The 25,332-nt window shown below is 42.3% G+C and overlaps 1 protein-coding gene across 16 annotated transcripts in view; it reads left to right on the top strand.

Moving 5' to 3' along the window:
* tanc2 (tetratricopeptide repeat, ankyrin repeat and coiled-coil containing 2) overlaps positions 1-25,332 on the top strand; it is a 438,455-nt gene that overhangs the window by 150,413 nt on the left and 262,710 nt on the right. For 15 of the 16 annotated variants that reach the window (XM_033035116.1, XM_033035119.1, XM_033035120.1 and 12 more), the window contains one exon: positions 2,080-2,151. The exons of the other annotated variant lie outside the window; for it this stretch is intronic. In XM_033035116.1, coding sequence (XP_032891007.1) covers positions 2,080-2,151 — 72 coding nt within the window. The remainder of the gene's footprint in view (positions 1-2,079; positions 2,152-25,332) is intronic. 16 annotated transcript variants of the gene reach the window in all.

Genomic DNA, 25,332 nt, shown 5'->3' on the forward strand with positions numbered 1-25,332 from the left:
ATATCAGAAGAAAGTAGGAGTGGCAGTTTACATGAATTTTGAGAATTCAATGTTTATGCCATTCGGCTGTAGCGTGCCAAAGCCAAATCTGAATTGCTTGTTCTTCCACCCTGACAATAAAGGAGGCTGAGGCTAGACAGTTCGGAATCTGAAGGGATAACTAGAGGTTATATACTCGCAATGTGGGGCTGACCAGTGCTTTTTATGTGGACATAAAGATGCCAGTACACATAACAAGCCATGCAAAGCTATGGACTGTTATACATCAAGCTACTTGTTAGAGGTTCCATCCAGTATGCCATACCAGCACAAAAAAAAAGCACTGGGGCTGATTATTCAGGACTGGAAAGGGCACAAGGAAGATCTGTGAGGAGGTTGCCAGGACTTGGGCCTGAGCTGTAGAGAGAGGGTGAGCAGACTAGGATTTTATTCATTGGAGTGCAGGAGGATGAGGGGTGATCTTATGGAGGTGTACAAAATCATGAGAGGAATAAATCGAGTAAACAAGTCTTTTGCCCAGAGTGGGGGAATCAGGAACCAGCGGACATAGGTTTAAGGTGAGAGGGGTAAAAATGTAATAGGAATCTGAGAAGTAACTTATTTACACAAAGGGCGGTGGGTATATGGAACGAGCTGCTAGAGAGGATAGTTGAGGCAGGTACTATCGCAATTTTTAAGAAGCATTTAGATTGGTAAATGGATAGAATAGGTTTAGCGGGATATGGGCTAAATGCAGGCAGGTGGGACTAGTGTAGATGGGGCATGTTGGTCGGCATGGGCAAATTGGACCGAAGGGCTGTGTGACTATGATTGAGATGAAGAGAAATCTCTTTTACACATTGGGTAGTGACCCTTTGGAATTATTTTTCCATGAGAGCTGTGATGGTCATTGTGATTGTTCACTGATTATGTTAAAGATAGAGATCAATAGATTTAGGTTTTAAAGGAATCAAGGTCAATTATGTTTAGATCAGGAAAGTTTTCATAGTTTTTTTAGTTTTCCTATGTTTGGATAAAAGTTTTGTTTTCAGATGTTCCAATACATTTTCACATTGATTGGATAATATCCACAAATGTGACATGACTTTAAGGCATTCTGGGATAACTGGTCAAATGTACGGGGATACATAGTAGGGAATGTTAAGACAGTTGACAATGAGCTAGATTAATATGAATCGATGAAAGATGCATTTAAACTTGCCAGGAAACACTAAGGGAAGGGATAGAATTGTATTGAATCAGTGAAAATGCAGAAATGGCTGAGAACATCAATAGGAAACAGATACGGTATGAATGGACCAGACGATAGCGGGACAATGCATGAGAGATTTGTTATTTGTACTGCTGGATTATTTTTCTCAAACTTATGCATGGGACCACATATGGTCCCAGATTGCTATCTGCGTGTTAACCTTGCCAAAATAGACAGTCACTGATTACACTTTATCATTGTATCCATGGTATAGAAAACATCATGTATTTCAATTCTTGGGCAACGAGAATCTTTCATCTGATAAACTTTGCATGTATGCTTGTGTTGAATTGAAAAAAAAAACATTTGTTGCATCCACTGCTCTAGTCTAATTACTATTAAAATGAAAAATGGACATGTTCCACTGATTAATTTCAGTTTCATAATGAAAACTTGTAGAATACCAGTAACATTTTTAGTGCAAACATCCTGAAAGTCAATGATTTATATTCATTTGGATAACATGTTAGTTATGAAAACCATTCAATTAATTGTGTATAAATAATCAGCATTTTGGGTTAAGTATTCAGATCAAAACAACTACATTAGCTCTTATTGACAAGAGAACTTGTATGTTTTAGAAATAAGGAACTGCAGATGCTGGTTAATGTACAAAAGGACACAAAGTGCTGGAGTAACTCAGCAGGTCAGTCAGCATCTCTGGAGAACATGGATAGGTGATTTTCAGGTCGAGACCCTTCTTCACTCTGAGTTCCTCCAACACTTTGTACCCTATCGAACTTATACGCTGATTCCCTAAATCCATTGCTGTGCACAGAAACAAAAGTTGCTACCACATTGACATTCTACTATCTGTGCTTTTTTAGATAGTGGGAACGAGGAACAATCAGATCGGAGGCAAACAATCATAGATTCTCGGCAGAACCGGTTTGAACAAGGTAGGACATGTTTTGGTTGGTATTGAAGTTTAGTGGGTAGTGTAAGCAACCATTTTGATAATCTGATATGTAGCTGAGGATCTATGGGTGTTGGCTATTAAATCCGCAGAACTAGAAATAGGAGTGGACTATGTGGCCTCATGAGCTTGCTCCACCAGTCAATAAGATCATGACTGATCCAACTTTCCTCAATTCCACATTCCTGCCCTCTGTCTTACATTTGCATCGCTATCTGGGGTTTGAAAATATTCAAGGATTCAGTCTCCACTGTTTTCTGGCTCATGGAATTCCAAAAACTCGCAATCCTTTGAGAGTAGAAATACTTCATCTCAGTATCGCATTCTGAGATCATCTACTCTTGGCCTAGATTCTCCCGACATTTACTGTTAAACCGCTAAGATTGTTATGTTTCACGAAGATGCTCCTAAATTCCAATAAATATACACTCAACCTAGTTAACCTCTCAAGATGATGCTTCCTCGAATCATTCAAGTGTGATTTCTCTGAATTGCAACCAGTGATATTATATCTTTCCTTAAACGAATCAGTACAACACAGGATTTGGCCTTCCGGCCATCAATGTCCTTGCCAAATAAGTGGACTGAAACTGTACACGCCACTCACAAATGTGTTTTCTTCTACTCTCCCTTGGGATCGAAAATAATTTCTACTCCATTTATGTGATTTTTGAGATAATTAATGAGGCTAATTTGGTAACTACCGATCAGGCAGATAGTGACTGACGAAATGGATGCCTGGATAGTTTGGGAAGTAATTTTCTCCTTTTGCAGTTTAGACAGGGAACTCTATTCCCAATGCATGGATTCAAGGGTCTCAATTATCCTAATTTTCTACCATTTGCACAGTCATGGGTCAGAAATTCCTGGAGTCAGTGGAGATGTTACAATTCTGCAAGGAAACTTTGAACACATTCTTACTGTAAATCTTTTCCTCTGTATGCCTGGCAATCTCTGCTGGTGACAGAGCCTGGAATAGAATGTCCCTTACATTAATCTGGAGTCTGGCATGTGAACCACACAACCTTCCCGACTGAATGTAACTACGGGTGACTGAATGTAGCTAAAGTCTCAAGACTAGGGGAGAGTATTAGTTTGTTTGCCGTTCAAGTGAATTTGGAAGATTGTATGGAGATGACATTGGCATTTTTCCAATGCCTTGAGATGCCTACTGTAGACATTTTATGTTTCAGAATCATATACAAGGACAGGTATCACTGCTGCCTGCAAGACAGAGTTTTGAACCAGGTTTGAAGTCTTGATCTTCAAATATCCTTTTCCTCAATCGACTAAAGGCTGCAGCAGATTTCATCATCAATGTCCACTCCACTGCGAGGTGATTCCTGAGGTACAGGAAGTGGTCCACAGTTTCCATAGAATCACTGCGAACCTTTGTTGAAGGGCAGGTGGTTCAATGGGGATTGGTTAGTAGAGTTCTGCAATTTGACAAATGTTGAATGTAAGGCCCATCCTACTTATGCTTCTTGAAAAATGTCAGTAAGGGTTTTTAGCTTGGGAAACAAGTGTGCACAAATGCACACATACACATCTACATACTCAGCCAATACTCGGGACCTAGAGTGAACAGCTTCCCAATAATTGAGAAAATTAGCGCCACTTCCATGGGAAAATCTTTGGAGATAAGACGCAACAATGTGGCACGAAAAGACGATTAGGGGCATGAAGCAACCTTGTTTGCAACCAGTCAGCTCTGAGTGGTTCTGTTGTAGACTCATATCATAGCTTACATGCTGTCAAGGAACAAGCAAAATGATGGAGATAAGTTTCTGCGGACAGTTGAATTTGTGGAATGTGTTCCACAATCCCACCTTATTGATGGAGTCAAAGGGTTAGCTTTGTTTGAAAATAAGCAATAATAATAATAAATTTTATTTATGGGCGCCTTTCAAGAGTCTCAAGGACACCTTACAAGGATAAAACCAGGATTTTGTAGGTGATCCGGTGGGAGATGGGAAGCCAGTGAAGTTTTTTGAGGACTGGAGTGATGTGATGCCAGGATTTGGTGTGGGTGATGAGTCGGACGGCTGCGTTCTGGACCAGTTGGAGTCGGTTGATGTAGGTGGAGCTGATGCCAAGGAGAAGTGAGTTGCAATAGTCCAGTCGGGAGGAGATGAAGGCATGGATGAGTCTTTCAGCAGCGGGCGGTGTGAGAGAGGGTCTGAGTTTGGCGATGTTGCGGAGATGAAAGAAGGAGGTTTTAATGACATGGCGGATGTGAGGCTCAAGGGAGAGAGTGGAATCAAAGATCACTCCAAGGTTGCGGGCCTGGGGAGATGGGGAGACAGTGGTGCCGTCGATGGTGAGAGTGGGGTTATTGATTTTGCTGAGTGTGGCTTTGGAGCCTATGAGGAGGAATTCTGTCTTATCGCTGTTGAGTTTGAGGAAATTTTGTTGCATCCAGGTTTTATAGCTGACAAACAGGAGTTGATATGGGAGAGGGGGGAGGGGTTGTGGAGGGATTTGGTGCCAAGGTAAATCTGGGTGTCATCAGCGTAACAGTGGAAGTCCAGATTGAAGTGGCGGAGTATCTGACCAAGGGGGAGGATGTAGATGATGAAGAGGAGGGGGCCGAGTACGGAGCCTTGGGGAACGCCTTGAGTGACTGCGGCTGTAGCAGAGGTGTGGTTGTGGAGAGAGATGAAGTGGGATCTGTTGGAAAGGTAGGAACGGAGCCAGCTGAGTGCAGAGCCTTCAATGCCGAGGTCTTTGAGTCTGGTGAGCAGGATGTTATGGTTCACTGTATCGAAGGCTGCGCTCAGGTCGAGGAGGATGAGGATGTTGAGGGAACCAGTGTCAGCAGAGGTGAGGAGGTCGTTGAGCACTTTGAGGAGAGCAGTTTCTGTGCTATGGAGGGGGCGAAAGCCAGATTGGAGGGGTTCAAGTAGGTTATACGCAAGGAGGTGGGAATGAAGTTGCGACGCAACGATACGCTCCAGGGTTTTTGAAAGAAAGGGGAGGCTTGAGATTGGGCGGTAGTTGCTGTTGCTGTTCGACGTAATTTATAACTTATAACTTCATTAAAAATAGATTCCAGCATTTTACAAACTTCTGATGTCAGGCTAACTGGTCTGTAGATTTCTCTCTCCTATCTATTAATTTCTAATAAATCTATTTACTTAGTGCTATTAATTTCTCCAATACTAATTTATTTTGCCAGTGATAATTGATTTGATCTTATTCACTCTCGATTTGTAGTCCGCTTGCTAATCTGGAAGATTTTCTGTGTACTCTGCGAAAACAGATAAACAATTTTGATTATTTTTCTGCTGTTTCTTTATTTCCCTGTCTCAGTTTGTAAGAATTCCATATTAACCTGCCAACCTTTTCCTTATTACATTTTCACAGAAGCTCTTGCAGCAGATGTTCTTCTTTCACTGTCTACTCTTTCAAAATCAGTAGCTGGTCCTCCTCAAATGAGTGTGTAATTTTCCTGTGGGCGGGATGCTTCCTGATTAGCTGAGGCCCCCCAGCACCTTGTGTTTTACTCAAGATTCCCGTCTCTGCAGTTCCTTGTGTCTCTGTAATTTTCCTAATCGTCTGACTTTTGGCAACATGATAAACCTTTTCCTTCGACGTAATCCTATTTTCAACTTCTTTTGAAGGCTATGGATGGAACACATCTGTTTAATTGGCCCAAAGGGGAAGAATATTTCCTGTATACTTTTTTAATTTAGTTTAGTTTAGTTTTTTTTAATTTAATGTATTATTGTAACGTGTCCCGAGGTACATTGTAAAGCTTTGTTTGCGTGCTATCCAGTCGAAGAAAATACGATACTTAAATGGCATAAGGGTAAAGAGTACAACATTTAATACAAGATAAAGTCCGATAGTTCAAAGGTCTCAATGAGGTAGATGGGAGGTCAAGACCGCACTCTAGATGATGAGAGGACTGTTCAGTTGCCTGATTATGAAAAATTATCGCTGAAGCTGGATACATGCATTTTCATACTTCTGTACCTCTTGCCTGATGGGAGAAGAGGGAGTGAATGGGATGGTCCTTGATTATGTTGGTGGCCATGCTGAGGTAGCGTGAGTGTAGGAGTTATTGGAAGGGAAGTTTGTTTGAGTGATTGTCTGGGCTACGTCCACAACTCCCTTCCATTTCTTGTGGTCTTATATGGAGCTATTTTCCAAACCAGGCTGTGATGCATCCTGATAAAATATTTTCTACAGCACATCTCTAGAGGTTGGTGAGAATTATTGGAGACATGCCGATCTTCCTGAGCCTTCTAAGGAAGTAAAGGCATCGACAAGGGAGAGGTTGTTGTCTTGGCACCAGTTTGCATGGTTCTCAAACTCCTTTCTGTACTCCATCACATCTTTATTTGATATTCGGCCCTGAACGGTGGTGTCGTCTGCGAACTGGTAAATTGAGTTAAATTGGTATTTGGCTGCAGTCATGAATGTATGAGCATAGAAGGAGACTGAGAACACATCCTTGCAGGGCGCCACTGTTGAGAATTATCGTAGAAGATTACTTGTCATCTATCCTCACTGATTGTGGTCTATTGATCTGAATGTCAAGTATCCAGTTGCAGAGTGGAGTGCTGACTCCAAGTTCCAAGGGTTTGGAGATGAGCTTGGTTAGGAATCTCAAAGCACTTCATAATGGTGGATTTCAAGGCTACTGGACAGTAGTCACGAAGGTATAAGATCTTTCTTTTCTTTGGCGCTGGAATGATAGTGGTCTTTTTGAAGTCTAAGGACGAGTGGGGAGAGATTAAAGATGTCTGTGAACACTCCCGCTAGTTGATCCGCGCAGTTCCTTAAGACACGGCCAGGGATCCCATCCGAGCGCGTTGATTTCCATGGGTTTACCCTCAGAAATTTTACTTCTGCAACTGTGAACATGTGAAGGCACACTCGAATCTGGCGGGACAGATGTCATCGTCCTTATGGTATTCTGCTCAAAGCGAGCTGATGCATTGTTCATCATGGAAAGCTGCACTATCACCAGCGCTGATGCCTGACTTTGTTTTGTAGCCCATTATTGTATTCAGGCTTTGCCACATTCGAAAGGTGTCTGAGTGGTTCTACTGAGACTCAGGTTTGTCCCGGTATTGTCTCTTGGCATTCCTGATGCCAATATTAAGGTGCAATGGTAAAGCTGAATCAGTGAAAGCGATTTTGATATTACATCAATAAATTAACGGCTTTTTCTATAAACTAAGTGTGTCCGTCAAAACAACCTTAAGTGCTATATTTGCCATGATGTGGTCTTGGAGGTGTAATCTACTTGTTAACAAATCTTAGCAAGTGAGGCTGAAATGTTTGTTCCCTTTGTTAGAATTAGATAAATACATTGATAGAGGCATGAGACTGAAGATGGTATATTCTGGAGAAAGAAAAACTGCTGGAGGAACTCAAAGTCAAGCAGCATGTGTGGAGACAAAGGCCTGCATCAGTCCTGCTGCAGGGTGTTGACCCAAAATGTCAACTATCTCTTTACATCCACAGATACTTATTCTACCTGCCGAGTTCCTCCAGCAATTTGTTTTTGATGCAATGATGTATGTCTTTGTTTTTGTTCTTGGTGTAAATGCCTTTTACAATTCCATGCAAATGTTATAGCACAAATTGCATGGACCACAGGCCCTTAAATTGGCACCACTTGCAATACACTTAAAAGCACCATACATTTGATAAATAATAGATATGGATAGATATAATATTAAAATAAAATTTTGTATTCGTTGTCCAAGTAGCATATTTCATATTGGGCTAAGTTAAAGGCAAAGGATTAGAATGTAACATTAAAATTAATTAGAAATATTTCCTTTCAGTGCTATTACTGTGACTTTTATCAGAAACCAACTACAGGCAACCCATTGTTCCAGGGAAAAGTAGGCTGTATTCCATGAAAACGCTCCATACTACAATTTTCCATAATGCAAAGCCGCATCATCCGTGCATGCATCAATAACAACAAGTTGGAAATATATAGTTTATTTATATATTTCCTTTCACACAAATATTGTGTGAGCTCATATTTTCTGGGTAGCGATCTGTGAGTTATGTAAGGGTGAATTTCTGTTACTCGAACGGCTGTAACGTAGGAGTTGCCTACACGCTGTTGATTCTTGTCATATTTAAAATTTTTAAATAGTGTAGGAGCATTAGCAATCATGGAAAACTAAAATACAGATGGTGGAAAAACTGAGACAACGTTTGCATATTTTCGATATTTGGTTTCTGTATCAGCAATATTTATTTATTTATTTATTTATTCTGAACAAGTAAAGACATTAAAGACATTAATAGTACCAAAATCGAAATTATCAAACAATTGGACATTACAATCAATATTTACAAAGCAATGAGAAGAACAAAAGCAAAGTTCCAATGTCCAACTCTGTGTCTGTACAAGCTCGAAAAGGAGTGAGAAGAAGAATAACTTATTAAATCTCACCCCTTTTCCCCAACACTTCTACCATATTTAAAAATCAATTAATTACTAATAATAATACTACCCTAGGCAATTTCCCATAATACCTACAGACATATATATACATACAACTATTATGCACATACAAACTTCATATCTGGTACCCAAACATAAGTAAACAATAGTAAAGCAATAGATAAACATTAACCCCCACTTGTCAACCATCCCCTCCATCCCTGTACCCCTTGAAAATTATTTTTTTATATATCATTTTAAAATGATATGGTCATGTATATTAAATACATTATATTCCTCTTAATAATTTCAACCTGAGTGCTATTCACATGATTTAGCGAAAACATTAAGTGATTCTTTCATATTTTCACAACTGACGATCCCTGCATTGCGTGTGTTATTGCTTCCTCAAATTTTGTCAAATTTGCATCTGTATATTAATGTGATTTAAACCTTTCAATTCTCAGTTGGTTAGACTCAATTGTATTCTCTGAAGAAAGGTCTCGACCCGATCACCCATTCCTTCTCTCCAGAGATGCTGCCTGTCCCGCTGAGTTACTCCAGCTTTTTGTGTCATATCAATAGTATTCTCTCTCCATTCTGCGTATGAGAAGGGGAACAGGTTGCTATCACTCTCCTCAGTACACACATTCGTCAATAGGAGTAACAATGCTATTTGCATTTTCTCATCTGTAACATTGTCACAAGTATAGACCTCACTTCATCTACATGGTGGCTCTTAGGATCATGAACATTGTACTGTTTTCTCATCCCTTGTTTGCTCATCCCCCTCGCAAGCTCAGTCAGTACATGACAACCACCTTGCATCTTATTTGGCTGCATTACTGGTTGACCTTTGACTTTACTATTAGCTATTTTTTAAACATAGTTCTTGTTTCCTGTTTATTGTTAAGGTTCTTGGTTTCCACATGTTTTTTTAACTTCAGTCAGTTTTATATCAAGCATGGTTGGGGGGGGGATGGGTGATGTTCTCATATTTCCTGCATTCTTGGGCAGCTTACTCAACAATTTACCATTCGGTAGCTTAATTTTTCTGGTCTATTTATTTTTTCATTTTACAGTTCAGTTTCGATCAGTTTAACTTTGATACTGCAATCACACACTTTACCCCAATGTTTTTAATATACACTAATCACTCAAATCATAAGACATTTTCAGAACATTTTGTCACTCATTATTTTCTAATTGATCTTGTTGACTGACTTTTACGAAACTTCCAAGAATTATGCAAATCCTTGCAGCTTAATTTTTCAAAAACCTGTTCTTTAATACTGTTACATCCAGACAGAATTTCTCTTGACATTGAACTATGTGGACTTTATGTCAAATGGAGCCAGAGGTCTCGGGGGACTGATTTGTTTCCATAATCTCCTTTAATACTGTTCTTGCTAGGTTATCTCAAGTTGGCGAGGCTCCGTTCAGCTGTTTCTTCTCTCGTCCAGGAACTATTCATATTAGCAGCTGCACAAAATAAATGCATATTCTTAGCATTTAGCGCTGCATGTTTTGGAGTTGCAGCACACTGCATGGTAAACAGTGTTAGTTGTCTGACCAGCATTTCAAGTTCATGTTTATTTAATGACTTCCTTGTGATGGAGTGGAGGGCTAATCTCTGCTCTGATATGAGTTGGAAAAATAACCCGTGATGGGTTATGGAAGGGGTGGGGGGGGGGGGGGGTGATGGTTTTCTGAGCATGAACAAATTCTGGCCTAAGTGCTATCCCAATTTCACTGAGCGGTGGTAATTCCAGCAAAGTCACTGTGTAATGATCACTTAGAAAAATTCCTGGCAGACTTGCTAATTAGCATTTCTTCTGAATTGCTGCTTGCAAAGATAATACTCATTCATTACTTGATTGAGAATGGCCGGTTTAGTACCTGTTTAGTTAGCCAATAAACTGGAGAGTATCTATTGATTTTTCATGACATTCATTCAGCTGTTACAAAGCTATGAGTAATTTAAAAAAGTATAATACAGGCAGTCAGTCCCTGGATTATGACAGGGTTCCGTTACTGAGAACTGTTTGCAACCCAATTTTTTTCTAAGTTGGAAATGAACAAAAACAGTGTGTGGGGGAGGATCACAAAAAGAGCTGCGACGGGAGAGCAAGCAGTCGCGGGAGAAACAGCTGCCAGCCAGCCTTGCTGACTGTTTGAGCGAGTGAGTGTGCTTACTGCTTCCAGCTCTGCTCAGCTTGGAAAAGCTCTGTTCCCACATAGCAGAAGATGCCTGCAGCTCTGTAGCAGTCAGTAAATGCATCCCCATCCACCCCACCATTTCCCAACCCCAAATGTCTGGGGAAATACCCCACAAGTTCGAGCCTGGGAAAGCCTGTCAGTCTGCAACAGCCGAAAAATCCATCCCCAAAGAGAACAGCCAGCACAGTGGCTTAAATCACTGCTAATTCCTGCCAAATATATCACCTCCAACTCAGCAGCATACGACTGCACGATCAGGCTTATTCTATACTGACTAACCCTAAATCATTTGATTTGTCACACAGATTCATCCGTGAAGCTTTGCGATAAAGTTAGGGAAGCTTAATTCGTTTCAGGAAATTGTATAAATATTTTGGCAAAGTCAAACATTTGTAAGTCGGGTCTTTTACAACTTGGAGGCTGCCCATACTGAGCAAAACGCTGCCTGCTTTTTGATATTTCTGCTGCAAGTAAAAACAATCCATTCTCACATTAAACATGGCACATTAAGCTGCCAATCCTGTCAGATTTTACCCAAGATTTGCATTATGTATATAATGTTTTTTTTATTCATATAAAATATATGGAATAATTTACTGAATGAATGCGGGTCTATAATGCAAGTATAATTTCTTCCTCATTTTTGCTCTATGTTGTTGACTTCTAATGCTTGCTTAATACTACACATCAAAATGATCTGCAGACAGATGCATTCCATTCAGTTTTATTTTGTTTTAAGAAGGAACTGCAGATGCTGGAAAATCGAAGGTAGTCAAAAGTGCTGGAGAAACTCAACGGGTGCAGCAGCATCTATGGAGCGAAGGAAATAGGCAACGTTTCGGGCTGAAACCCTTCTTCGGACTGATGTAGGGTGGGGGGGGGGGGGGATGGGGAGAAGAAAGGGAAAAGGAAGAGGAGGAGGGCTGAGGGAGAGCTGAGAAGGGGAGGAGACAGCAAGGGCTACCGGAAATTGGTGAATTCAATGTTTATGCCACTAGGGTGCAGACTGCCCAAGCGGAATACGAGGTGCAGCTCCTCCAATTTCCGGTGGTGCTCACTCTGGCCATGGAGGAGGCCCAGGACAGAGAGGTCCGATTCGGAATGGGAGGGGAAGTTGAAGTGCTGAGCCACCGGGAGATCAGGCTGGTTAATGCGGACCGAGCGGAGGTGTTCGGCGAAACGATCGCCAAGCCTACGCTTGGTCTCACCGATGTAGATCAGCTGACATCTAAAGCATTGAATTCACCAATTTCCGGTAGCTCTTGCTGCCTCCTCCCCTTCTCAGCTCTCCCTCAGCCCTCGGGTTCCTCCTCTTCCTTTTTCCTTTCTTCTCCCCATCCTCCCCCCTCCCCCTCCCCCACCCTACATCAGTCTAAAGAAGGGTTTCGGCCCGAAACGTTGCCTATTTTCTTCACTCCATAGATGCTGCTGCACCCGCTGAGTTTCTCCAGCACTTTTGTCTACCTTATTTTGTTTTAATGCAGTTAATGGTCACAGAGCACATGACATGTTGTCTAATGCATGGAGAAATATGATATTTTGGGTTTAGATTTATTATTGTCACATGCACCAAGGTACAGTGAAAAGCTTTGTTTTGCATGCTATCCTAACAGATCAGATATTCAATATATGAATACAATCAAGTCAATCTCAAGCACAATAGATAGAGCAAAGGGGAAGATACAGAGTGCAGAATATACTTCTCAGCATTGTAGAGCATAGACAAAGTTCACTGTCTGCAATAGGAGAGGAGAATTGTCCACTGAGTATCGAGTTAACAGAGCAGATATTAACTGATTCCATTTTGAAAATATTGGATTAAACCCTCGTCCACATGTCGTCATCCTCTTAACCAGAAGAGAAAGCTGAGAAGGGATAGAACTGAAAACAAGAGTTTATATAAACGATGAATGTGTGAAAGAAGTTTTACAATCTGGTTAAGAGTGAGGCAATTTAAAAAGGTAGGTTGGTTTTGAAGGCCAGTTGGCACCAGAGCATGGGAACATCTCATTGGCACTTCATACTATCTCTAAGAGGGAAGTGCTGATGTTACTGGGACAGAAAATGTAATTCCTCTTTTGGTGGTATTCTTGTTTCTCCATCCTCCGTCCTGAGTTCTGCACTGGAGTTATAAGCAGTGAATAAAAACTTGGTCAGCTTGACTATTTGATGGGTGGTGCAGCGTCCACGACGAAATCTGGCTTGTTCAGCGGGTAGTTGGGGGTCGACGATTGGATCGAGCCGGGCCAGGAGAAGCCGTTCGAGGAGCTTGTACGGGACACAGAGGAGTGAGAGGAGCTGGCCTGCAAAGAGTGGGTCGCCCTGAACCGGCTCCGTACAGGGATCGGCCGGTTCAAAGCCAACATGCATCGCTGGGGGCTGCATTCATCAGCAGCCTGTGTGTGTGGAGCAGACCAGCAAACAGCGCAGCACGTCATTTTCAACTGCACTGTCCTCCGTCCCCCTGGTGAAGGGGTTGACCTCACGGTCCTCGACAACAGCACATTGAACTGGCTACAGCGCTTGGAGGGCGTTATATAACTTCTGTTGCATCAAACACAAGAAGAAGAAGAATAAAAACTTCTTACACACTCAGAACTTAATCATGCGCCCAGTTTAAAAACGTAGGTGATCCAGGATAATTCACACTTGGTTCTATCTATGACTGAAGGTATAAAAACAATGACTGCATCTTTAAGGACTATAAAACGATCTTTTAAACTGTCATCCAATTACGTTGCCACTATCTTGTAAGGTCTGTGCGCAGGCAATTAACATAATGTCCGATAAGCAAATCAAATCAGTGGCATTATCAGAAATCATTTATCATGTACTGGGCTGTTTTAACTATGGTGAAAACAGGAGCAGCTTCTTTCCTACAACCATCGGGCTATTAAACCTCTAATTAAGCTCTGAATTACATAGACTTGGGTATTGTTTTTGTCTTTGCACTATTAATGTGTTTTTTTTAATATATAAGAAGGGTCTCAACCTGAAACCTCTGCCGCACCTGGAAAGACTGCTGGGGTCCTTGAATGGAGTAACTTCCTGGTCCATTCGTCTCTTCCTACCCAAACCACCCCCTCTCCTGTCACTTTCCCTTGCAACCGCAGGAAATGCTACACTTGTCGCTTTACCTCCCCCCTTGACTCTATTCAAGGACCCAAGCAGTCTTTCCAGGTGTGGCAGAGGTTCACCTGCACCTCCTCCAACCTCATCTATTGCATCCGCTGCTCTAGGTGTTAGCTGCTCTACATCGGTGAGACCAAGCTTAGGCTTGGCGATCGCTTCGCCCAACATCTCCGCTCGGTTCGCAATAACCAACTGATCTCCCAGTGGCTCAGCACTTCCGAATCTGACCTTCCTGTCCTGGGCTTCCTCCATGGTCAGAGTGAGGCCCACCGTAAATTGGAGGAGCAGCACCTCACATTTCTCTTGGGCAGTTTACACCCCAGCAGTATGAACATTGGCTTCTCCAATTTTAGCTAGTTCCTGCTTTCTCCTCCCCTCCCAGCTCTCCCTCAGCCCACTGCCTCCGCCTCTTCCTTTCTTTTTCCCGCCCCCACCCCCACCCTCACATCAGTCTGAAGAAGGGTCTTGACCCGAAACGCTGCCTATTTCCTTCGCTCCAGATGCTGCCTCACCCGCTGAGTTACTCTAGCATTTTTGTCTACCTTCGATTTTCCAGCATCTGCAGTTCCTTCTTATACAATCAATCAATCAGTTTTATTCGTCACATTGCACATAAAGTGCAAGTGAAATGAATTTGTCAGCAGCGGTACAATGATAGAGAACACACAAACACAATAAAAATTTAACACAGACATCCACCATAGCATTTATCACTGTGGTGGAAGGCACTGAAATTGGCCAGTCCTCATCCATTTTCCCCCGTGGTCGGGACCTCAACCCTCCGCAGCCATCGCTGCGGGCGTCCAGATGATAAAAGGACAAGGTAAAAGTCAAGGTAAGTCCAGGATCGGCTCTTCCCCACCGGAGACCGCGGCTTCAGGCCGGTGTAGGCCGCAGGCCGGCGGTCGAAGATTTAAAGTTTGCGCCGCAGCCAGAAGCACCGCAGACTGCAGGGCCGGCAGTCGAAGCTCTCCTCCAGGGGTGATGGTAAGTCCGCGCCGGGCCCGCGGTAGAAGTTGGCCGCGGGCCGGCCGATGGAGCTTCTTCCCCCCGGGTCCCCAATGTGAGATCCCGGGCTGCAGATGCCGCGCCAGCTGGAGCTCTGCAGACCGCGGCTTCAGGCTGCCGGCTGCCGCAGACCAGTGAAACGGAGCGCTCCCCTCCAGCGAGCCCCAGCGAGGGCTCACCCGCTCCACGCCGAGAGTCCACGCTGCACCCGCTGCTGAAGCCCCGGGCACGTCTCCGGGAAAGGCCGCCCGATCCTCGTTGTTAGGCCACGAGGGAGGCGACCTGGAAAAAGTCGCCTCTCCATGGAGGAGGCGACCAAAGCGGTTTCCCCCCCCCCCCCCCCCCACACCACCCCCCACACAAAACACACAGAGGAACATTAAAAACATGCATTAAAACATACTAAAAAATATATATAGGTAATTTACATAAATCACAAACAGCAGAGGTTCCAGCACAGAACAGAGGTTCCTGCAGAACTCCACTGGTCACAGATCTCCAACCAGAATATCTACCTTTCACCACAACTCTCTGTCTTCTAATAATCAGCCAGTTCGGAATCCAAACAATCAAGTAATCACGAATCCCTTACATCTTAATCTTCTGAATCAGCCTAACATGTGGACCTCATCAAAAGTCTTACTAAAATCTATATATACAGCCATTGGCCTACCATCCACCTCCTTCGTCAGCCCCTCAAAAAACTAATTCAAGTTAGTGAGACGAACTGTCCACATACAAAGCCATGCAGGCTATCCAAAATTAGCCCATTCTCTTCCAAATGGGAGTAAATCCAGTCTTGATGAATTCTCTCCAAATCTTTGATTTTCAAGGTTCAATATCCTTTGGTGACCAATGTTTCCTAAACCTACCACATTCTAAACATTTATTATCTAGCTTTCAAACTCTTATTGGATGTGGTTTTTCACCCCGGAGAGCTGCTTCTGATCTACTTCTGCCGGGTTCTGTCTTGCACTATTGAAATCAGCTTTTCCCCAGTTTAGGGCACTACCTCGAGCACCAATCTTATCTTTTCCCTTCACAACCTTGAAGCTTTCCTGTTCAGGAGTCACTATTCCCAAAGAGAGTCTGCAGACACTTATATCACTTACACATCTTTCACTAAAGTAGGGTAAAGTGCAGACCCCTCCCTTGCAGGAATCTAATTACTGCTTCAAGATACTCTCTAGGATATATTTTATTAATTTTACCCCATCCAAGATCCTAGCATCAAGGCAATCCCAGTCAATATTGAGATATTTAAAATCCCCCACTACGACAACCCGTCTGCTTAAATATCTTCTATTTCCATTGGGAGGCCTATCGGGTAACCTTGTTGAGGTGATCACTTCTTTCTTATTCCTAAATTCTAGCCTTATATTTTAGTGGTCTGAGAAACGACTACTGGAGTTTTCAACAGATCTTTATTCAAAAGTTCAAGTTGCAGCATACAGGCTTATCAGACACGTCTGCCCACAACGGTGGTCAGCGCTGAACTAACGCGCGCAAGGGAAAAACCGCGCGAAAACAACAGCTCCTCCCGAGTCACGTGACCGCGGCTTCCGAACGCCGGGTTTGATATCTGCGTGCGCTAGCAGGCGCCGCTACAATATCTTCATTAAATGACCTATATATCCTTCCTGAGAACAGCTGTAATGCTCTTCCAGATCACCAGTGCATACTCCCTAACCTTTAGCCCACCCCACCATACATTCTAAACTTCTTTATCTGAAACATTGAGCTGCCAGCACTGGACTTGCCTGTTCAATTTTCTGCATACAAGTCTGCCTCCCCACCTGCAACACGGTCACTCTGGGCGCTGCACCCCTTGAATCCTCCCGAGTAGCACGACTAGCAAACCACCCTGCAAGGATATTGATCCTCTAGTTCTGGTGCAATCCATCCTTCATGTACAGGTCGCCCCTGACCCAGAACTGATCCAGTGATTCATAAACCCAAAGCCCTCCCCCCTGCAACATTACGCCACGCATTCGGAAGGGCACCATATTTATAAAGGAACTTAAATTGTGCAAAGGGTCATTTTGTTCAATATAGGTTTTGTCTATTGACTGAGAGTGGTCTAACGGATTTTAAAGTGAAACCGTTTTGCAACTTACAGAAACTTACATTGGTCACATGCCACAATTCGTTAAGTGTTATTAGTCGGCATTTGCAGATCCCTTTTCCTTCCTGTTGCACCTAAAAGGAAGCAAATCCTGTTAAGCTGTCTTAACATCCAATGAACATAAAAAAAGTCACCAATGGAAAGTTGAAGAATAAAAAACAGTTCCTAAAACATCTCTAATGAAGCATTTCTTAAAAAAAACCCTCATTAATGCAGCTTGTGAACTTATTTAACAGATGCACTTTGAAATATCATACTTTAATCTCAAAAGTCCCAATGGAGGTCTAGGATCCTTAGCAACATTGGAAAGTATCCTGCGGTTGTTTTCAGGTCATCACTGATATCTATTTAAGGTATATACAGATGTAATGTTGCATGCATTTCCAGTCCCACTAAATGCAACTTCATGATTCTTGTTTTGAATCAGGAAATTGTGGAAAAAGGCATAGCAATATTCATGCTGTAAATTCTCCCATGGTTGGGTGGAGAGAAAGATGAAGTACTAGCACTTCAAACCCACAGCTGATTAAAATTCAAAAGGTACAGAGAAGCTGAGGTGGATGTATTAAGAGTGCTGGGATCGTGACTTCTCAAAAAGCACCTACACAAATGGTGCTATTGAATTCTATTGTGCACCGATTGGTTCCCAGTGTGGGTTGTTTCAGCAGGAGAGTGTCATGCTAATAAAACTGAACCTGAACGTTTTTTCAATAATGGTGATTAAATAGCATACCTCTTCATTTACTTTATATGTGATGATATTTATGTTTTATTTTTATAAATTGATTTCTCATCAATATTGAATCCTTTATTTGTCATTCAGACCTTTCGGTCTGATAGATTGGTCTGATTCCAATACTAAAAGAATGCATTCAAAATGGAAAGTTCTTTTAAAATATACTATAGTGGGAGAATTTATATCCAGATTTGAATGGATTAACATAACATTAACATAACTAATCATAATATGATTTGTTTTAATCTGCAATTTGTGAAGGAGAAGGTTAAATCGGAACTGTCAGTGATGCAGTTGAACAAAAGGGGCTATGAAGGCATGAGAGAGGAGCTGGCCAAGGTAGACTGGAAAGGGATCCTAGCAGGAATGACGGTGGAACAGCAATGGCAGGGATTTCTGGGCATAATCAGGAAGACGCAGGATCATTTCATTCCAAAAAGGAAGAAAGATTCTAAGGGGAGTAGGAGACAACTGTGGCTGACAAGAGAAGCTAGGGATAGAATTAAACTAAAAGAAAAGTTGTATAACACACCAATGAGTAGCCGGGAGCCAGAGGATTGGGAAACTTTCATAGGACAACAGAAGGAAAGATGAGGTACGAGGGGAAGCTGGCCAGGAATGTAAAAACGGACAGTAAAAGCTTCTTTAGATATGTTAAGGGAAAAAGAATAGCAGTCAAATGTGGGTCCCTTGAATGCAGACACGAGTTAAATTATTATGGGGCAACAAGGAAATGGCAGAAGAGTTGAACAGGTACTTCGGATCTGTCTTCACTAAGGAAGACACAAACAATCTCCCAGAAGTACTGGAGGACAGAGGATCTAAGGGGGTAGAGGAACTGAAAGAAATTTTCATTAGGCGAGAAATAGTATTGGGTAGGCTAATGGGACTGAAGGATGATAAATCCCCTGGGCCTGATGGTCTGCATCCCAGGGTCCTCAGGGAGGTGGCTCTAGAAATAGTGGACGCATTGGTGATCATTTTCCAATGTTCAGTAGATTCAGGATCAGTTCCTGTGGATTGGAGGATAGCTAATGTTATCCCACTTTTCAAGAAAGGATCGAGAGAGAAAATGGGGAATTACGGACCAGTTAGCCTGACTTCGGTGGTGGGAAAGATGCTGGAGGCAATTATTAAAGAGGTAATAATGGGGCATTGGATAGCAGTAAAAGGATTAGTCCAAGTCAGCATGGATTTATGAAAGGAAAATCATGCTTGACTAATCTTCTGGGAATTTTTTGAGGATGTGACCAGTAAAATGGATGAAGGGGAGCCAGTGGATGTAGTGTATCTAGACTTTCAGAAAGCCCTTGATAAGGTCCCGCACGGGAGACTGGTGACTAAAATTAGAGCACATGGTATTGGGTGTAGGGTGTTGACTTGGATAAAAAATTGGTTGGCAGACGGGAATCAAAGAGTAGGAGTGAACGGGTCCTTTTCAGAATGGCAGGCAGTGGCGAGTGGAGTGCCGCAAGGCTCGGTGTTGGGGCCGCAACTGTTTACCATATATATTAATGATTTGGAAGTGGGAATTAGGATTCCTTTGTGTCATCTGCAAACAAGTTTGCAGATGACACAAAGCTGGGTGGCAGTGTGAGCTGCGAAGAGGATGTTAGGAGGTTGCAGGGTGACTTGGACAGGCTGAGTGAGTGGGCAGATGCAGTATAATATAGATAAATGTAAGGTTATCCACTTTGGTGGCAAAAACAAGGGGGCAGATTATTATCTCAATGGGGTTAGGTTAGTTAAGGGGGAGGTACAGCGAGACCTGGGTGTCCTTGTACACCGGTCACTGAAAGTTGGCGTGCAGGTACAGCAGGCAGTGAAGAAAGCTAATGGAATGTCGGCCTTCATAACAAGAGGATTTCAGTATAAGAGTAGAGAGGTTCTTCTGCAGTTGTATAGGGCTCTGGTAAGACCACATCTGGAGTATTGTGTACAATTTTGGTCTCCTAATTTGAGGAAGGACATCCTTGTGATTGAGGCAGTGCAGCGTATGTTCACGAGATTGATCCCTGGGATGGTGGGACTGTCATATGAGGAAAGATTGAAAAGACTAGGCTTGTGTTCACTGGAGTTTAGAAGGATGAGGGGGAATCTTATAGAAACATATAAAATTATAAAAGGACTGGACAAGCTAGATGCAGGACAAATGTTCCCAATGTTGGGCGAGTCCAGAACCAGGGGCCACAGTCTTAGAATAAAGGGGAGGCCATTTAAGACTGAGGTGAGAAAAAACTTTTTCACCCAGAGAGTTGTGAATTTGTGGAATTCCCTGCCACAGAGGGCAGTGGAGGCCAAATCACTGGATGGATTTAAGAGAGAGTTAGATAAAGGTCTCGGGGCTAGTGGAATCAAAGGATATAGGGAGAAGGCAGGCACGGGTTATTGATTGGGGACAATCAGCCATGATCACAATGAATGGCGGTGCTGGCTCGAAGGGCCGAATGGCCTCCTCCTGCACCTATTTTCTATGTTTCTAACAGATGCAGTTTTCATGGGCAACCTGTTATAGCAATGTTACAAAATTTTGAGATTTTAAAAATCAAGTCTGTAATTTATCCCATCAGATAAAGCATAAAAATAAGTTTAATTTGACACCTAATTCACTTTCATATCTCAAGTATTTAAAAAGTTATGGCCATTTTCATACTCGGAAATGAGCATCTTGTTCCCTATTGATTTTCTATGGACATAACAAAAAAGTTGTGATCGTGAACAGTCAAAAGCCCATAACTTTCTTAAAAATTAAGAGAACTGAATGAAATTTTCAGTTATCATAGATTGAAGCATTCTGAAACAAATATAAAATAATCTTACTTGGATGACCTGAAATTAAAGCATATAATTAGTTAGTTACCTAATTGTAGCTAATTTCAGACTTCAATTACTAGATCTAAACATCTATCCATTTCTTAATAAATGATTAACATTTTTAAATAGCCTAAATGTCCAAATAATATTCACAAATAATTCACAATAAAACATGATTTTAAAATCTCATTTACATTAATTTATAGGCCAAATGGAAGGAATTCGGTGTTCAATTGCTGTAAATAAATGCCCATTTAAATCAGCTTTCCAGTGGGTCCCTGTGGAACGCGCTGGTTTAGAACGTTCACATTGCGGTAGATTTGTGCCCCAAATGCCCAGAAAAATACTGCGCGATATAATGGGCCCAAAATGAGCTACTCGCAATATTAAACTTTGTATAAAGGGATCTTTAGAAGCCCTTTTTAATGTAAAAATATACAACCTACCTTCTGTGGTTTGCTTTATGAGACCCTGCGGTTGCTGGCGGTCGCGGGTTTAGAGATTGATTTTTAAACTACTATAACTATTATTCAAGGCCTTTAAACCTAATAATAGCTTTTGCGACGGGGTCTTCCAGCGATTTTTCGTGAATAATTAACTAGGCTGAACATCTTCGATTTGAACAGCCTAGAGAAAATCGCGTTTTAAACCCGCCCCCTCTAAACGGAGCCAAAATCGCGCACACCCGCAGCAGCAGATTTTCAAAGACGCTTCAGGTAGGCTTTGCAACATACCTACCTGTTACCCTATCCTGAATAAGATATTTGTCAAGCTAATACAAAATGTTATAAAAAGAACGATGTGCAGGCGAACAAAATGATTAATTTCAGATGGAAAGTCAGGATAATTTATATGGTGTAAATGCAACTGAAACATAGGAAATAGGTGCAGGAGTAGGCCATTCTGCCTTCGAGCCAGAACCGCCATTCACTGTGATCATGGCTGATTCCTGCCTTCTCCCCATAAACCCTTGACTCCGCTATCTTTAAGAGTTCTATCAAACTCTCTCTTGGATACATCCAGAGAACCAGCCTCCACTGCCTTCTGAGGCAGAGAATTATTCTTAAACTGTGACCCCAATTCTGGACTCCCCCAACATCGGGAAATTTTTTCCTGCATCTAGCCTGTCCAATCCCTTAAGAATGTTATATGTTTCTATAAGATCCCCTCTTATCCTTCTAAATTCCAGTGAATATAAGCCCTGTCAATCCATTCTTTCATCATATGTCAGTCCCGCCATCCGGAGAATTAACCTGGTGAACCTACGCTGCACTCCCTCAATGGCAAGAATGTCCTTCCTCAAATTAGGAGACCAAAACTGCACACAACACTCCAGGTGTGGTCTCACCAGGGACATCCAACTGCAGTAGGACCTCCTTGCTCCTATACTCAAATCTTCTCGCTATGAAGGTCAATATGCCATTTGCTTTCTTCACTGCCTGCTGCACCTGCATGCTTAATTTCAGTGACTGATGTACAAGGACATCTAGGTCTCATTGCACCTCCCCTTTTCCTAATCTGACACCATTCACCATTCAGTCTCGACCAGAAACATCACCCATTCCTTCTCTCCAGAGATGCTGCCTGTCCCGCTGAGTTACTCCAGCTTTTTTTGTCTATCTACCATTCAGATAATAATTTGCCTTGTTCTTGCCACCAGAGTGGATAATCTCACATTTATCCACAATACTGAAGTATCTCTGGATCTCAGTCCTAAGTTATCAAAACAAACACAGAAATGCCTTGTTTATTTGCAACAGTATTTATATAGTTCGTTTTTGCAAAAGAGAATTTGTCAGGAACTGTGTTTGTGTCGTGGCTTTAAAAATAAGTCTCTTTCAGCTTAAAACAGGCCTCCGTAAAATGACTTAAAGCCGACACTAACGCATTAATGGCCATCGGCAAACTCAAAGCTCTCCTCAGCTGACATGGCTGAGGTGAATTATGAACCCTTTCAAGGAAGAAAAGTTCTTATTTGTTAATATCATCATCTTTACCTAGTATTGTAATAGTGATGACATTTTAAGAGGACTTAAAGGAGTTTGCTTTATCCTGATGATGTATTGCCTGGTTCAACATTTCAGCTTTCCTTAATTTGTTCACAATTAAATTTGCAAATTCCAGGGATGCCACAATTTTGATTTAACAATGTTAAATCTATTTCACATTACAATTGTGAAATCTTAGCTGAATCCAATTTAATATGCAACTGAACATATATGATCCAATTGTGCTTGGCTAATGCTCCTTTCAATTTGACATATTTTCATGTAAACTTGATTTTATAAAATTGCAGAACCGATTTGATATTAGATTTGTTTTGCAATTAATTTGATTTGTATTAGCTTTGCATGGAAGCAGTTTGATTTAGTTTTGAAGAATGCTGAGTTTAACTTAGGTGATCATCGTGATGAAGCCAGTCGCATTTCATCCTAGTTCTGGTTATCATTTACTTTGACCCGTATCTTGTTTTAGTGCATTGTAGAAGTATGATTTCAATATTTTTTATTTGAAGTATTTTTAAAAGATAACTTTTTAAGGGGTACATTTTCCACACAAAGGGTGGTGGGTGTATGGAACAAGCTGCCAGAGGAGGTAGTTGAGGCAGGGACTATCCCAACATTTAAAAAACAGTTAGACTGATACATGGATAGGACAGGTTTGGAGGGATGTGGACCAAAAGCAGGTAGTGTAGCTGGGATATGTTGGTGGGTGTATCACACTGTATCACTCAATGACTACATTATACTTCCACCAGGCATGAATGCTTCAAAATCAAGTGGTCGAGTTTTATTGCCATATAAGCATAAAAACATAGAAAATAGGTGCAGGAATAGGCCATTCGACCCTTCGAGCCAGCACTGCCATTCAATATGATCATGGCTATTCATCTAATACCAGTACCTCTTTCCTGTTGTTCCCCCATATCCCTTGATTTCGCTAGCCCCATGAGCAAAATGTAACTCACTCTTGAAAACATCCAGTGAATTGGCCTCCACTGCCTTCTGCGGCAGGGAATTCCACAGATTCACAACTCTCCGGGTGAAGAAAGTTTGTCCTCATCTCAGTCCTAACTGGCCTATCCCTTATTCCTAAATTGTGACCCCTGGTTCTGAACTGCAGGAACATTTTTCCTTCAGTTACAGTAAGTGAAAATCTAGCAGGCAAGCAGGATGCTTTCTCCAACCACCCCCATTTGAAGACCACTTTCTAACACCGCTTCTACCCAGTGCTTGGTACCTACTTCCAGCAGCCACTGGTTGTCCTCCAGGATGCACCGAGCCGCAGCCTGGACCAGGCCGCGGCACAATGCTTCCGACGCTTCCGATGGCCCGGGACTCTTGCACTGAGGCTGCTCCATGGCCGAAGCTGCAGCGAGTGACTCGCCAGCCTGGCAAACATTCGCCAGCCCTGGCTCCCCGTCCGCATCTGCCCCCGCCGCTGCTTCTGTTTCCATCCCTCCCTCTGCTCCGGCTCTCCAACACCCACGGCTCATGTAGTTGATATTATTTTTAAATTCTCGTTGATCACAGAATTTTTCACGACAGAGCGTGAGTCTCACACTCAATGCGTGAGAGTTAGCAGCTCTGGTAAAAGACACTGTTCCTTCACCCTATCTGTTTCGCTCATGATTGTATACACTTCCATAAGATCACACCTACTGAATAAAGTCCTCGCCTGCCCAACCTTTTCTTGTGGGGCACGTCCTTGAGTAATGGCAACAACCACGTTAATCTTCTCTGCAGTCTTTCCAGTTTAATTGCATCCTTCCTGTGGCAGGATGACCAAAACTGAAAACAATACTCCAACTGTGACCTCAATTCATTGTACATAACAGAATGTCCCTACTTCTATATTCAATACCCTGACTGATGAAGGCCAATGTACCAAAAATCTTATGAGGTTTTCTGAGGCTATCTGCGGAATCGTGTTTGGAAATAACAGCAAAAAATCAGGATACAACTCTGCAATTACATACTGCAATGTTCCCTGAATACTTAAGAATGCAGGTACAGCAGGCAGTGAAGAAAGCAAATGGCATGTTGGCCTTTATAACGAGGAATCGAATATAGGAGCAAAGAGGTCCTTCTGCAGTTGTACAGAGCCTTATTGCTGACTCTTCAAGACACTGGGGACGCAATTGACAATATATCTGCAAAATCCTTCAAATTCACTGACAAGTGATATTAACTGTAGCATATATTTCAAGTCTAACTAAGTGACCCTGATTTCATTTAGCTGGATTTGATGAGCCTGCACCAGATTCCTGAAACATATTTACATTCCCTGCACCAGATTCCTGAAACATATTCTCTAGTCTGAGCTCTGTGACAGCAAATGATTAGCAAGAAGACAGAGAACATGGCTGGAGGATATTTACAAAGCCTCTCGCTGACGCCTGTGAATCCTTGGCCCTTGACGGCTCAAGATGGAAAAGGAACATTTGGGATGGCACTTGGAACATGCGGAGAATCAGTGAAAGTGACAAAATGAGCTTGCTAACTCCCAAACTGCCCACTAGCCCAACCTGTCATGTGCCAGCTGTGACAGAGTCTGCGGGTCATCTCTATGGCCACCTCAACCCGCAGAACTAAAGTGGGAGCAAGTCATCCTTGAGTCCAAAACACTGCCTAAAATCAGCAGAACAATTTCTAACATGTCGAATTTCTATTAAATGTTTGTATGATATTTCACATTTTATGGCTAC

Source organism: Amblyraja radiata, chromosome 16 (assembly GCF_010909765.2).
Source record: "Amblyraja radiata isolate CabotCenter1 chromosome 16, sAmbRad1.1.pri, whole genome shotgun sequence".
In the NCBI taxonomy this organism is placed as follows: Eukaryota; Metazoa; Chordata; class Chondrichthyes; order Rajiformes; family Rajidae; genus Amblyraja; species Amblyraja radiata.